General features: G+C 38.2%; 1 protein-coding gene across 3 annotated transcripts in view; it reads right to left on the minus strand.

Annotated features, from left to right (window-relative positions):
• FAM160A1 (family with sequence similarity 160 member A1) overlaps positions 1-13,598 on the minus strand; it is an 86,988-nt gene that overhangs the window by 30,077 nt on the left and 43,313 nt on the right. For all 3 annotated transcript variants that reach the window (XM_018071797.3, XM_025894964.2, XM_029962528.1), the window contains 2 exons: positions 6,487-6,716; positions 4,560-5,186 (listed from right to left, as the gene is read on the minus strand). In XM_018071797.3, the coding sequence (XP_017927286.1) occupies positions 4,560-5,186; positions 6,487-6,588 (729 nt within the window). In that variant the 5' untranslated portion in view covers positions 6,589-6,716. The remainder of the gene's footprint in view (positions 1-4,559; positions 5,187-6,486; positions 6,717-13,598) is intronic.

Here is a 13,598-nt window from a genome sequence, read left to right on the forward strand (position 1 = left end):
ATCACTGCCCTATATTCACAGCTTGTCTTTTGTTGGTGATTCAAATGTTACTGCTTACACATGCCTGCAGGAAGTCATATCACTTGGAAACATGAAACATTAGAAATGGAGGGGGAAAGTGCCCCATCAAGAAAAAGCTGATGTTCAGCGTCACTTAGACCACAGATATATGTTGACTTTCATTCCCAGGTAATTGAACTCAGCTGAATCCACTTAAAAAAACCAAAACAAAACAACAAAAAAAGAACCACCACCACAACAACAAAACACACACACAAAACCAACACAAAACAAAACAAAACAAAAAACCAATCCAAAAAGCACAACTGTTCAGAACTTCTCTTTTTCCTTTCTTATTTATTTGGAAGGGGGAAGAAGAAATAAGAAAGCCTGAAATAAGTTACTGTTTAAACATTTTTTCCAGTAACATTAAGGCTTACAGGCGATTTATGTAGAAGGTATCACTGAAGCATAAGATCACACTTTTAATTACAATTTAAAAAGCATATTTCCAAAAAGTGTTTTTAAGTTTTGTTTAATATATCTAGAGTATGGTAGCTTCAGGTGAAGGTTTTAATTATTAAAGTTATTTGAAGCCAGAAACTTTCTAAATATTATTCAGTACTCTTATCTTTCTGACATGATTTTATACAACTTCAGGATAATTTTTATGATGATTCTCATTTTTATGGGAACATTAAAACTCAGCCTGATGGAAATCTTTTTAATTTTCATTCAGCAGACTCCTCTAAGAATTTTTTCTCTTACAAAGGGCTACTTGGCATCTACAGGAATAGACTGTCAAAGCTCAGATGAAACACAATTCTCTTATCTCTCAGAAAACAAACAGTTGACAATGTGCAGGTCAAAGACCAAGGGTTGACAGAAGGGGATTCAGGTTCTGATCAAACGAAAGTGCAAGTGACTGTAATTGTTAACCCATCCAGTCAGACAAAGGCTGTCTTTCTGTATACTTTCCATTCCTAATTCACATAATTTTTAAGATGCATTTATTCTGGCATATATAATTAAGCCAAATATTAAGGGGGAGGGGGGAATACTGTGGAAAATTCACTGCTTTAGCACAGTGACATATACACAGTTTTATACACATATATATGCAGATAGACAAAGGACAGGTAAAAGACGATGCTGGAGGCACATTAAAAAACTAAGAAGCTAAAGCTATTGAGCAAAGTTTTATTTGTATGACCACATTCTTTTATAACCAGAATCTTTTTTGTTGGTTTTTTTTCCTCTTTCTCACAGTAAAAGAGCTCAGAAAAAAGTTATGAAAATCCTACTTGGCCCATAGAATTACCTGTATGTAACCCACACAAACAGTTCCACTCACAAACACAGGCTTCAGATGAGAGAACTTGAGATTCTTTTGTGTTACAAGCTGCTAATTAATGCATACTTGATTTTCTATTGTCTGCTTAAAATTTAATTGCTATTCATAAACACATCCTACCGTCTCAGGAAGCAATCTGATTTCCAAAGCAGCGTCCTATCCACATTTCCCCTTCATCTGGATATTAGTCCCTAAGCATAAGAAACTGACCTTGAACAAAACATGCTACTCTCCACTGAAAGGAGCAGTGAACTCACAATCAGTCTATGTCTTGAATTCTTTAGTTTGTCAGACCTACTGAAGTAAGAAGTGTCAGATGTAGCTGCTAAAATCTGTAAAGTTTAGAAAGTTCTTCTTTTTGCTGTGAAGTACAGCTAAAACGGTTCTACGAAAGTGTTTCTTAAGCACTAAGAGAGTAGTCACTGCAAGCAATTCCATCTCTTTAGATAAAAAATATTTGAAAACATTCACAGCAGTATATGGTATGAACAGGATTACCATTTGAAATTACCAACAGAACATTCTATAAGCAGATCTATAAAATACTGCACATATACAGACTACATTACAGAGTTTTAATCAGTAACAAAACATCAATGGAAAAAAAATCTGAGAAGTAAGGAAATGAATGAGTTCACATCCTGAAAGGGCAAGATTGGTTTTATTTTTTGTTTTATGCAAAGCAGTGTCCTTTTAAACTTTTCCTGACATTTGTCATGTCAACCCTACATGCTCATCTACTTTCAGAAGCATCTCCAGCAGGTTCCTTCTCACCATCAACCAGTTTAATTTTTACTTTCTCTTGACTCACAGAAAACACTGACTGACTACGTGATTTGTAATCACAGACACATTATGTGATTACAATATGTTGTTAATGAATGATCAATTGCTACCTGGACAATTCCTTCCCTTTAATAATTCCCTTTCCTCTCACATCCATAGTCTTTCTATCTCTATGCAGTTTCAACATTTCAAGGACACTGCAGAGCCATCCCTCCTCCTGCTTTAATACTTGCTTTCCTAAGCTCTGAGGTATTTACAAATACAAGGTTTTATGGAGAGACTTTGAGATGTTATCCAGCTCAAAATTTTTAAGGAGTATTATTTTCTTACTATAATGCTGAACAGATAGTGTCTTCAGTCAGATTAAGAAAACTTTCAGACCGAAACATGATAAAAATTATATGGTGGGACATCAGAAAACTTTATCCAGTAGTTTGCCTACACATTGTGTCTTCAAAACATTTGTTAGTGATGTACCTTACTGCAGCCTCTCTCCTTCCTCCTTTTTAATTTATTCACCTACAGTTCTGAATACTATGGAACTACGGACAATCCAGTTTTTAAAAAGCTGCTAACCAAAGTTATGTCAAAAACAGTATCAAGAAAGCCTTAAGATTCACTTTGGCACAGATCTAACACTGATTCGGATATATGAGGCAGCATAGATTTATGGTCAGACTCCATCACAGGGGTTGCCTATACTATGCAATAAGGCACAGCAAAGAAAACCCTATATGCCAACCCAGCCCTAGAACCAGGGATAACATCACAGTGCCCCCCAAACACGGCTCCTATCAGCATAGGACTGTGATAACTGGTTTGCAGAGCACCTGAGGCAACATTTGTACTGATTTGAGTGACACACAGCAATGTCACTGACACCTACAGATTCTTCCACCAAAATCTGTTCTTCAGCTCATCACAACTCAAATTTGAGAAAGATAGCGAGCTAGTTAGCTGAATCTATGGCATTACATTAAAGTCTTACTATAGACTTAGGCCAGTCTCATTACTGTTCAGAAAAATCTGATTTTAGCACATTTTGACAAGAAGCTTTCCTAATTGGAATGATTGTCAATCATGCCTCCCTGATGTTGGAAGCTGGCTTTTATCTTCAGTATAATAAGGGGTTTTTTCCTTGTTTTGCTTCTTTCTTTTTTTTTTTTCATTAATTGGAAGATGTAATTTTGGAAGTTATAGCATGGATCCAATAATGGTATCTGTCTCTGGGACAGTTTGGGGACCAATATCATATTCTTTAGCAGCATCTATTAAACAAGGTCAACTGGAATCTCTCATCAGAAAAAAAAAAAAGATGCGATATTTACAACTGACCAAAAGAAACTACTCAGAAGTTTTGTTTTGCAATTTGTAGGCCTCCCCTAGCCTGCAAACCTGGCTCTGCCTTATGGCTCAAAGCAATCTTGGAATAAATGGAAAACTACAGCTGGAGCAGCTGTCAGGCAGTGATGCTTAAGTCAGGGATTCTAGTTTTCTCTGCTCTAGAGCTCTCTGCTTTAGTAGCTATGTGAGGCTCTGGCATTTACTAAATTAAAATGCAAGCCATGAAGAAGATAAAAGAATCAGTCCAAAAACTGACACACAAGAGCAACTTTTGTAGAGAATGATACTAAGGTTTGAACACAGCCATTGCAAATCTCTGTGATACGGCATGAAGAAGCAGGTGGTGTTACTCCATTCTGCTTTAGCTGTAAAACTGCAGTAGGCCAGCTTTGTTAGTTAAATTAGATTAATTACTTAACAGCAAAGCCTTGCTATTCACGTAGTAAGATCGATTTGCCAGATGTAACAATGGAACAGTACTACCAAGTTTTGTAACAGAGCAAAACACAGCAAGATGGTTCTTTGCCTGAGACTGCCATAGAAACATCCCATTCTGTGACAATGAGCAAATCTTCCTTTTATCTTGCAAAAAATATTACAGTTTTATAACACTCTCACTATTTTCACACTTGTTTTTTGAACTTATGTCAGTGTGGCAAGCGGAGCCTGCTTAAGCCAGCACTGCCACCAGAAACAACCTCCTCAGAACACCTCATCCCATTTCTCAGACACTTCAGCCCCAGAAGCTCAAAGGGGTCTCACAGTGAGACAGAACAGGTTTCCCTCCGACCGAGTTCTGTTATAACTTCCATCAATTTCCCAATTTAATTCACTGTGTGACTGCAAAAACACTTGTGCTGGCCCAAAAGCACAAGACACTGATATGGAAACAAGAAGCAAGACTGTGTTTGGCATTGGAGCTGGTTTATACAGCGTTATCATTTGCAAAATAGCTGTTAGCAGAAATAAAGGTGTTACAACACATCTTTATCAAAAAAGACAGGAAAGGATGAAAAGAGTGCAGGAGAGACAGTTAGCTTAGCACTGAAGACTATGCAAAATAAGAACAACTTACTGGGCAAAAATAGGTGTTTTCTGCTATGTGGTTTGCAACAAGGCTGTTTTCTGCAGACAAAGACATTATGAAAAGCAGCGCATCACGGGCCTGTTGGCCTACTGTTCCTTCTCGATGGATGAAGGGAATCAGCAGGGAAAATATGAGGAAATTGGCAGCTCCTTGGTCCTCGCTAGTGTGGAAAAACAGTTCTAAAATGGAGGGATCTTTGGCGATAATAGAGCAGAGCTGGTTCAAGAGGACGACCAACTCTGTTTCCACTGTTGGAGTGGCTGTTCCTGAGCAGGAACTCAGCAACATCATCAAAGGCTTCAAAATGGGTTTGTGATGCAGCAAAGGCTGATGAGACTGGGTTACTAGCATTTCGTACATTTTGAGTTGCTCAATTTTTGTCTCATCGGTGAACTCTCGCCGTAGGCTCCAAAGGAAAAGCTTCTCCATGATGTTTTCTGAGACCACAAACTCCAGAATAGGCCCCATTGAGGCATCCTTTGCTTGCTCCTCAATTAATAAGAAAAGCATGTGCTCCACATAATTCTGAACAGTGCTGGCCTCATCAGGTGAGATTGCCCCATACTTTGCCTGAGTGTTTTTCAAAGGATCATGCTTCTCTAAGATTTTCAGAACCTAAAGAGAAACAAAGGCAGATCAGTTTGAGTGCATTTTAAAAAATATGCACTTGCCACTGCAAGGAAAAAAATAATCAAAATTCTTAACAGAAAAAGCGTAGTCTTTTTATGCTTTCAAATTTAAAAAGTTTGACAGACAGAAACTAAATTTGCCACTTGTCCTATTGCTGAAAGCCAGGGGTTCTCTGAAATAGGGATAAGTTAGGTTTCCTCAGTGTTCGGAAATTGAGTTTCAACAATGTTTGAAATAAGTTTCTTTGTCACAGAGGACTGAAATCAAAGGACCTGCTCTTCAGCCAGAGTAACTGCTCAGCAGTACCAGTATCACGGGATGATTTGCAGTAGTAAAAGTAGCAGCAGCAGCACAGCACTGCTCTTTCTTTGCCACATCTCATATGATACTGAATGGCCACTGATGCCCACATACTCATGCAACTTTCAATACAGTTTTAGGATTGAGTAATAATTGTCATCCCAGCACTTATACCCCTGGATTAAATTCTGTTAGGCATACAAACGATGAAGCTCATTGTTTGTGAAACAACCATTGTCTTTAGCCTTTTAGTGGAGGATAATTGCCACAAAACCACAAAGGAAGAGTGGCTCCCCTAACATGACAACATCACTAGAGTTAAGTGAGATTGACACTGGGAACATCTCAGAAACACTATCATTTGTCTGGCTTGCTTCTTGGGATAGCCAAAGGACAACAAAAGCAGCAGCACAGAAATCAATTTTATATAAACTGTTATTCATGTTACTGCAGCAGATAAGGCCTAAAAGTATGGTGCTCAGAGCAAAACATCTTTGCCTAAAAGCAATTATAATCCTGATGACATGCAAACAATTTTTAGAATATGCTGAAGTGTATAATCTACATCTGTGCATAACAAACAACAGTGCATACAGCTTTGCACTATGCATCTAATATACTTCACAAAAGATAGGCAAGCCTTACCCAGCACAAGGAAAGGAAGCACAGAAGTTTGCAGCAGGGTACAAGTCACAGTGAATCAACAGGAAAGCCAGTAAGAAGATCTACGCCTTCAGTAAGATATTACAATGTCCTACCACTTCCATTTAGATGCAAATCTGCAGTTCAAAGTGTGATTAGTAAAGGCTAACCATACCTTGGAAGGTCAATTCCTTTGCATTTTAAAAATAATTCATTGCCATCTACTACAGTCTGCATGAAAGACATTTGTTCCTGAGCAATTCAGGATTATCCCAAAAGAAAGAATGAAGCAAATTCCCATTAATGCAGTTTACTTCAAATCAATAAAAGTAATTAACATTACCTGTGCCCAGTGTGTTCTAAACACTATCATGCATGTTTCTGGGTCAACACCCTGCAGGCGGGGAGCCTGCCGATTTTTGCTGATACTGGTTCCAGAGGACATTATAAATTTTCCAAAGGTCAAGTCAACTAGGCCATGCTGAATTCTTTTAAATCCGCCAGCGAGCTACAGATGTTCGAGCGTCATGATGAGATTGATATTGTGTCCTGAGCTTTAGTATCCACAGAAATCTGGTAAAAAGAAAACAAAACCAGACTGAAACGCACGTATACCTATGCACATCAAATTACGGCACGTAACAAAAAAGAACATAATTAGAGAACACTGAAACATTTTTTCTTTTAATTCTGTTTGAGGATCGAATTTTTTAAAGTATGTTATATGGGACCAATCTCAAACTTTCGCTCATGATAACAGCTTACAAAGCTCAAATTTTTGAGATCAGTGACTGAAATAAGGTGCTACTGAAATAAACAAGTACAACAGAAGCTTATGCAGTAAACATCTTATGCAAGTCACTACATTTTTAGTTTTTTGTTATGATACTTTTGCCATCCGACCACATCTTTCTTCAGAGTCGCTTAGTAACTAATGCTGCATAGAATTACACAGGTAAAAAAAATTCTCTATTTTTTTAAAAAACAATATTTCCAATAACAGATATAATTATAAATACTTAGAAGTTTTCTGCCAGAAACCATATCATAAGCAGTTGAAAACATCTGTAGAGCACCATATTCACATAAAAGGGTGCATCTGTATCAATACCAAAGTAAACAAAACCAAACAACATAAAAGATAAAACCTTTATGTGTCCAAAGCCAAATAAATTGAGATGTCATATTAAAGGACTATGAGAATAGGATGAAACATTGAAACATTCCTTTCATCCATTATTTAATATCCTAGATATCTGAGTATCAAAGTAGTTGCACACCTGCAGGGGAAAGTTAAAATGAAACAAAGACTGGTATCTTCCAGATATTTGAGAGGCTTAAGAGAACATATTATTCCCTCAAGCACCAATATCTTAGTCACACAGTCCCCCGCTTTCCTTCTTACTCTCCATAAGGCTTACATTTTTATTCTCCTTTTTGCAAACCAAGTAGGCATTTAATTTATTTCAGTTTGGAACCATAGGGGGGGGAAAAAAAGGCATCCAACAACAAACAGAATTTTTTTGTACCATAAGCTGCCAAAGCCCATACAGGAATACTTTGCCAGTACAGAAGGGACTTCCCTGCACATATCTTAAAAGATGAAAATCTTCTCTCTCTAGTGGACATCTCTGCTAGCACAGGAAAACATACAGCCTGCCTCACAAGTAACAGCAACTTTTGCCATTTTCAAAGAGTCCAAAAACATACAGGGTACAACTTTTAAGATTTCTGAGGCAAGCAAAAATGAAAAAATGGTTACGCATTTCTCTCTGTGTGTGTATGTATATTTATATATGTACACATATATTCATATGTTCAAGATTCAATTGCATGATCAGCCTCCCCCTTCCATCCTAACCCTTGCTTCTTTCAGCATTTAAGATGCATTTCCTATGCACTTGCTAAGCATTCTCATTAACACAATCTAGTCCATCCCTTTTGCAGGTAACATGTCCCAGTGTGAGGAAGCCAGCATAACCAGCATAAATCTTGCACAGTTTATCTGTTTGGGTAACACCACTTCCAGAATGAAGCTGGCACTCCATACAAGCTACTCTCCAGACAACAAGCCACCTGGAGCCAGATGCACTGGGGAGTACTGTGCAAAACCAGTGAGAATTAGCTTATGAGAGTCAGCCAATGCTGGAAATAGAAGGAATCCCTTACAAAGTGTCATAAAATTTTATCCCCGTTGTCCTCCTGCTCCACCCACACTTCTCACCTGCCTAACTCTTCCATGCTTATACAGGCCTTACACTTTCAAGCATTCTCCTTCCCAACAGCTTGTTTCGTGTGCTCATTTACCTGAAGGCATCTACCTGTATACTGCAACTTCTTAAACAGTCCTGAAAAATGAATTGTACTATTTCTCCATTACTGATGTTCCTGTGTCGGGGGGGGGGAAGTAACATACAAACAAATAAACAAACCTCAAAAAAAAAAAAAAAAAACCCACACCAAAATAATCAGAGATTTGAGAACCCAGCTTCAGACCTGGGATCTGGGAGGTCTTATCGACTTAAGCAGGTATGACCATAAATTATATACACAACTTCTGGCAACGTGCTTGCAGCTCTGTGAGTTCATCATTCCTACCAAAAACCTCTCAGGAACCAAGATGCATGCTTAGACACCATTTAGAAAAAGCCTGCTCTAAGTAGCTTGCCTAATACCATATCTAATAATCCAAGGAATATTTAATTGACATATTCTTCAGATCACCTGCCCACTTCCTGCCAATTTCCTTTTTGTTAGCACTCTCCTTCAATCAGAAATCTTCCCATTGCTGTAGAAGTCCAGCAGACTCCTCCAGGCAAAAGTGTCCTTCACTGCTCAGCCCTGATTCACCCTTTTAGCAGATCTGTCCCATGCACGAAGCAAGCAGCTTTGGAAAAACTAATGTGATTGTGTAATTAAAGATGGTATCAGAAGGTGTAGCAAGAGAACTTAATTAACAAAGCAGAGGCAAGCTCAGTTCTGGAATTCATGAGTTGCTTGACTGGGCAACTTAGAGGTTGTTTCAATGTAGCCTTTGTGTGTTGTTTAAGAATTTAAATAAAAGAAAATGATATTACACATTTAGCTATCACATGACAAATTCTGTCAGCAGCACAGCAGTATGACACCAAGAGTAGAATCGGAAACTTCAGATCAGCTTGCACTATTTCAGTTAAGGGAGATTATGGCTTTCTTTGAGAATTCTGATAAAAATCAAAGATCAGTGATGTAAGACTCTCCAGATGCATGCAAAGCTCTAGGATGTTACCACACATGGGCAACCCAAAGCTATTTAAACTGTTACCCTCTTTTTTCCTGTAATCTGTTCCGTGTCCTCCTTGGCCTTCACTATTTTCTTTATGCATCTTTTTTCTTTATGCATCTTTCCTATCCCAGCCTCAGACATTACTTCTCAAACATCAAGACAGTACTCGTTCCCTCACCATAAGACAGACCCTCCATTAAATAACTACCCTATCTTGCAGCTCTCTAAACAGACTTTTTTGTGGTAAAGGTTCCACACTGGTGCTTCAGCTTCCTGAAACATTGCCTACACTCTGCAGCCATGAGAAGACCTCAAGTGAACAGAAATGGTACATATCTCGCCACACATTCAAAATACACCAAGATGCCAAGAGGTCCAGTGACAGAGCCACTGTTATGTCTCTGTGTCCAGTAGGAAAGCTCACTTTCCACAACAGAGCTATTTAGTTACTGATGTCTGTGTTAAGAGTTTATAACCACCACTATGTTACTGAACACCCAAGTCCTGTCTTTGTTAACAGCTTACTGCCCAGGCAGATGACTTCTACAGTCTGCACTTGTAGTACAGACATCTCTTCCTACACAAGGATATCCTAAGTCTAGTCAACATATATAAAGAACAGATACAGCTCTGGCGAAATAAGTCTTCAAGACAAGCAGGTACCCCCTCATCTCCTCCATATCATCCCCTAAGGTCTTATTTATCCAAGATATTTAAGAACTTCTTGCTATTTCCAAGTCCCAATTTGGGCACACTCAAATGACAACACAGGGAGTTCTCAGATACACAGGTCATTAAAAGCTGCCAGCATATCGATTCAAATTGCATCTTTGTCAGAGTTAGATCAGAACAGCAAGGGCTTTCAGCATTGCTAACTCGAGAAATGTCGAGAAACTTTTTAGGAAGGTCTCCTCAAGCTGATGTTTCATGCGCCGTCTGGTCCATTAACTGTATTTGTTATTACAGGCACAAACACTATCCCACTGCTTGGCACAGATCTTTGGGAGTATGTGACTGACAAACTGTAAAATGGCAAATTCATCTCCAGTATTTATGTACTATAAATAAAACCTCCACCTAACAGTATACTGCACATACATACAATCACAGTGTTAAAGCCACTTACTGCTTTATTAACAAATAATCACAAAAACATCATTTGTCCTGTGGTGACAAACAGTAACATCTCTAATAGTTCATTCTGATTGTTTACTCCTGCTGCACAAAGTCATCATAAACAGCTGGTACAAAGCATCAAATGTAAGAACAAAAATAGCAAATTTAAATTATTAGCAGAAAACAACTTGCCTGCAGCAAACGTTGTTGATGAGGACTAGGTTCGCTTGCATCTAGCCCAGCTATTGGATCAGAAATCTGACAGTAGTCGAAGAACACAGACATTACCCTCACAGCCACCAATTCTACGGTTTTTAATCATCTCTAATCTAAAAGTAACAAGACAGCAACAAGCAGACTACAATGTGCAATAATATTTCTAAGTTCAAATCAATTCCTTTAAGAAAGCAAATATTTCCAGTTTCAAAAGCATCTTGGGATGCTGGGATTTCCTCAGTAATACAAAACACTGTTAGATTGTGCAGGCTTCAAAGACTCCAAACTCAGGGTTTCAAAAAGCTTTTGACAATTTAAGTGGTCACAAAGTAGATTCTAAAAACAGTGTCCCTACTTAAAAAAGGAAACTAAATGAATTGGAAGAGATACTATCTTTTAAGATACATATCAATCTAAAGTTACTATGCTCTAGTTATAGCAGCAGAAGCAGACAGATTATATTAATTGCAAGCAGATTTTGTTACTAGACCAGGCAGTAGGTTTACTTGATCATTTTGCAAGATGTAATGTGCAACAGTAACTGCAACATCACATTATTCTCTGTGAAGTAAAAAACTAACTCCAATTAAACAGGGCAAATAACCTGATCACAATGAGTCCAAAGGTGAGAAAATAAATTAATTTATAAAACATGGATTCATGGAGGAAAAGGTAGGAGTGAACTTGGGGGCCACTAAGAACAATAGTACCCATTTATTTTAATCAGTTCATGGTTAACATCTTACAAAAATTTAGCCTTTTGTCTCTGCTAAATCCTGAATTAAGCTATTAATCTACCAAGTGTGAACACAACTCTCTTGCAGGCCATTCAAAATTCTACTTCCAAAAGCCACTGTTCAGTTTAATAACTTTACTCTGCCACACAATAACAGAACCTTCTTAAGCAGGTAAATCTTTCATATCTTATCTATCAGTTGTTTAACTGTATCACAAGGTCAAGTCCACTTACATATGCCTTCTAGAGCTATTTCAATTACCTGTACCAATACTCTAATTCCTTTTCTCCTACCACTAATGTTTTATGTGTCTAACAATCCCCATGTGGAACAAAAAGCACTAGTGTACATTTCACATACGTGAGGAAATGAGGTTCAAAGAGAAAAGTCACTATTTCTCCTAAGATCTTCCTATATTCTCTTTGTAACTGGACAAGAGCTTTTGAAATTAGGCAGCTAATTTCCACTTTCATAAACTTTGTTGATTTCATATTAAATACCTTTCAATGTAGACTCAGTTAGTTGGTTGGGGTTTTTTTCTTGCAAATCAGGTCAAGTGTTGCATATACAAACATACTAGGAAGCACCTGTCTCTCCTTAAGCAGCAGCAAAGTTGTACAGTCACATACATAGGTCTATAACCACATCTGTGCAGTCTCTGGTAAGTGAAGAGGATGGAAGAAAGAGAGCAGAAAACTTCAGTACAACTCAGCCTATTTCCAGTTCAAAAAAAAGCAGCAGTCCATAACTGTGCTGGGCAGCTTTACATTAATGAGATTGAGACCCAGTCACTGGACTCATGGAGGATATCTGCTTGCAGTTCTCCAGAAGTCTGTAAGTCCTCAACCCTTTTACACAGCTGATTACAGGGTTGAACTTCCCAGTCAACAAAAGTACTTATTTTACTGCAACGTACACTGGAAGAACAGCCTAGCAAGAATCCCTTGTGAAGTCTGCTTCCTCCCACTGGAGTGTCTCTTCTCAAAAGTCTCACCTTTGAATTAAAAAAAAAACAGCACAGAAGTTTGCAAGACTGGGGTTTCCAGGGCAATGCATAACAAAACATAAACAGCCTAATACAGTAAGGTAGGCACAAAATATACTGCAAGGCTCTTAAATTTAAATATCATGGTTGTCTTCTGTTGAGAGGTTAAGATGCCATGTTCTCCAACAGTTCAGGAACACGAGTGTACTTCTTGCAATAAGACATTGCACACTTTTGCTGTACTGGCCAAAGCTCTGCACCCTGTCAGCCCAGGTAAACAAGAACAAACAGAGAAACCTTGACAGCAGTGAAAGAAACAGCATATATCAAAGTGTTTTCATGGATTAGTGTAGCATAAAAGGGGCTTGAAATTAGACCACTTCAAAGAAGTAGTGGGAAATTATATGATCTTACGCACAGGTATGCAATCACACCCCTGCAGTCTCTGATAAGTGGATGAGGGAAGGTAGGAGAAAAGTGAGTGGCAAATTTTCGCAAGCCTCAACTTAGTTCCAGCTTAAAAGGGACCTTGTTCAGGGTTTGTTTACTTTTGATTGAAAAGAAAGCCTTCTGCACAAATTTGTTAGCTTTTCTTTAGGGACTGTGATTAGGGAGAGGGTATTAGTGTTTCAAAGGAAGACATCAATCCTTTCAAAGGAAAGGATTCATAGTTCTTGTGCAAAGTTTCACTGCAAAAGCAAAACCTATGAAGAACAGTCATATCCCCACCCTAAATCTCCTATACAATCTCCAGAGTACAGAAGGATTATAGGATGCTCACTGGAGATCAGTAGGTCTGTGGTAGGCAAGCAAAAACCATCAGTGGTTAAAAGTCACTGCATCAAAGTATCCTCATTTTCATTGTCCTACTCACCTTCAGAAGCTCTACTACCAAGAAAGCTGAAGCAGATTACTAGAGGAACAGTTTAAACTACATGAACAATTATTTTCCCTCTTCATTTGTTCTTTCGTGTTTCAATGCTTCAGTCCAACAATTGTCCTGTCCTTTGTATGCCTCAAGCAAACATTTCACATTTAGTCAGCTTTTTTCAATCTAGCTTTTCTACCCAGTATTTCAAAGACATTATGCTTTTTCATGTGTAGGTGTGAGAAGAGATAAAGCTACCTGTTTAAAA

The sequence above is a fragment of the Manacus vitellinus genome, unplaced genomic scaffold (assembly GCF_001715985.3).
Source record: "Manacus vitellinus isolate BGI_N305 unplaced genomic scaffold, ASM171598v3 scaffold_0_pilon, whole genome shotgun sequence".
NCBI classification, from domain to species: domain Eukaryota; kingdom Metazoa; phylum Chordata; class Aves; order Passeriformes; family Pipridae; genus Manacus; species Manacus vitellinus.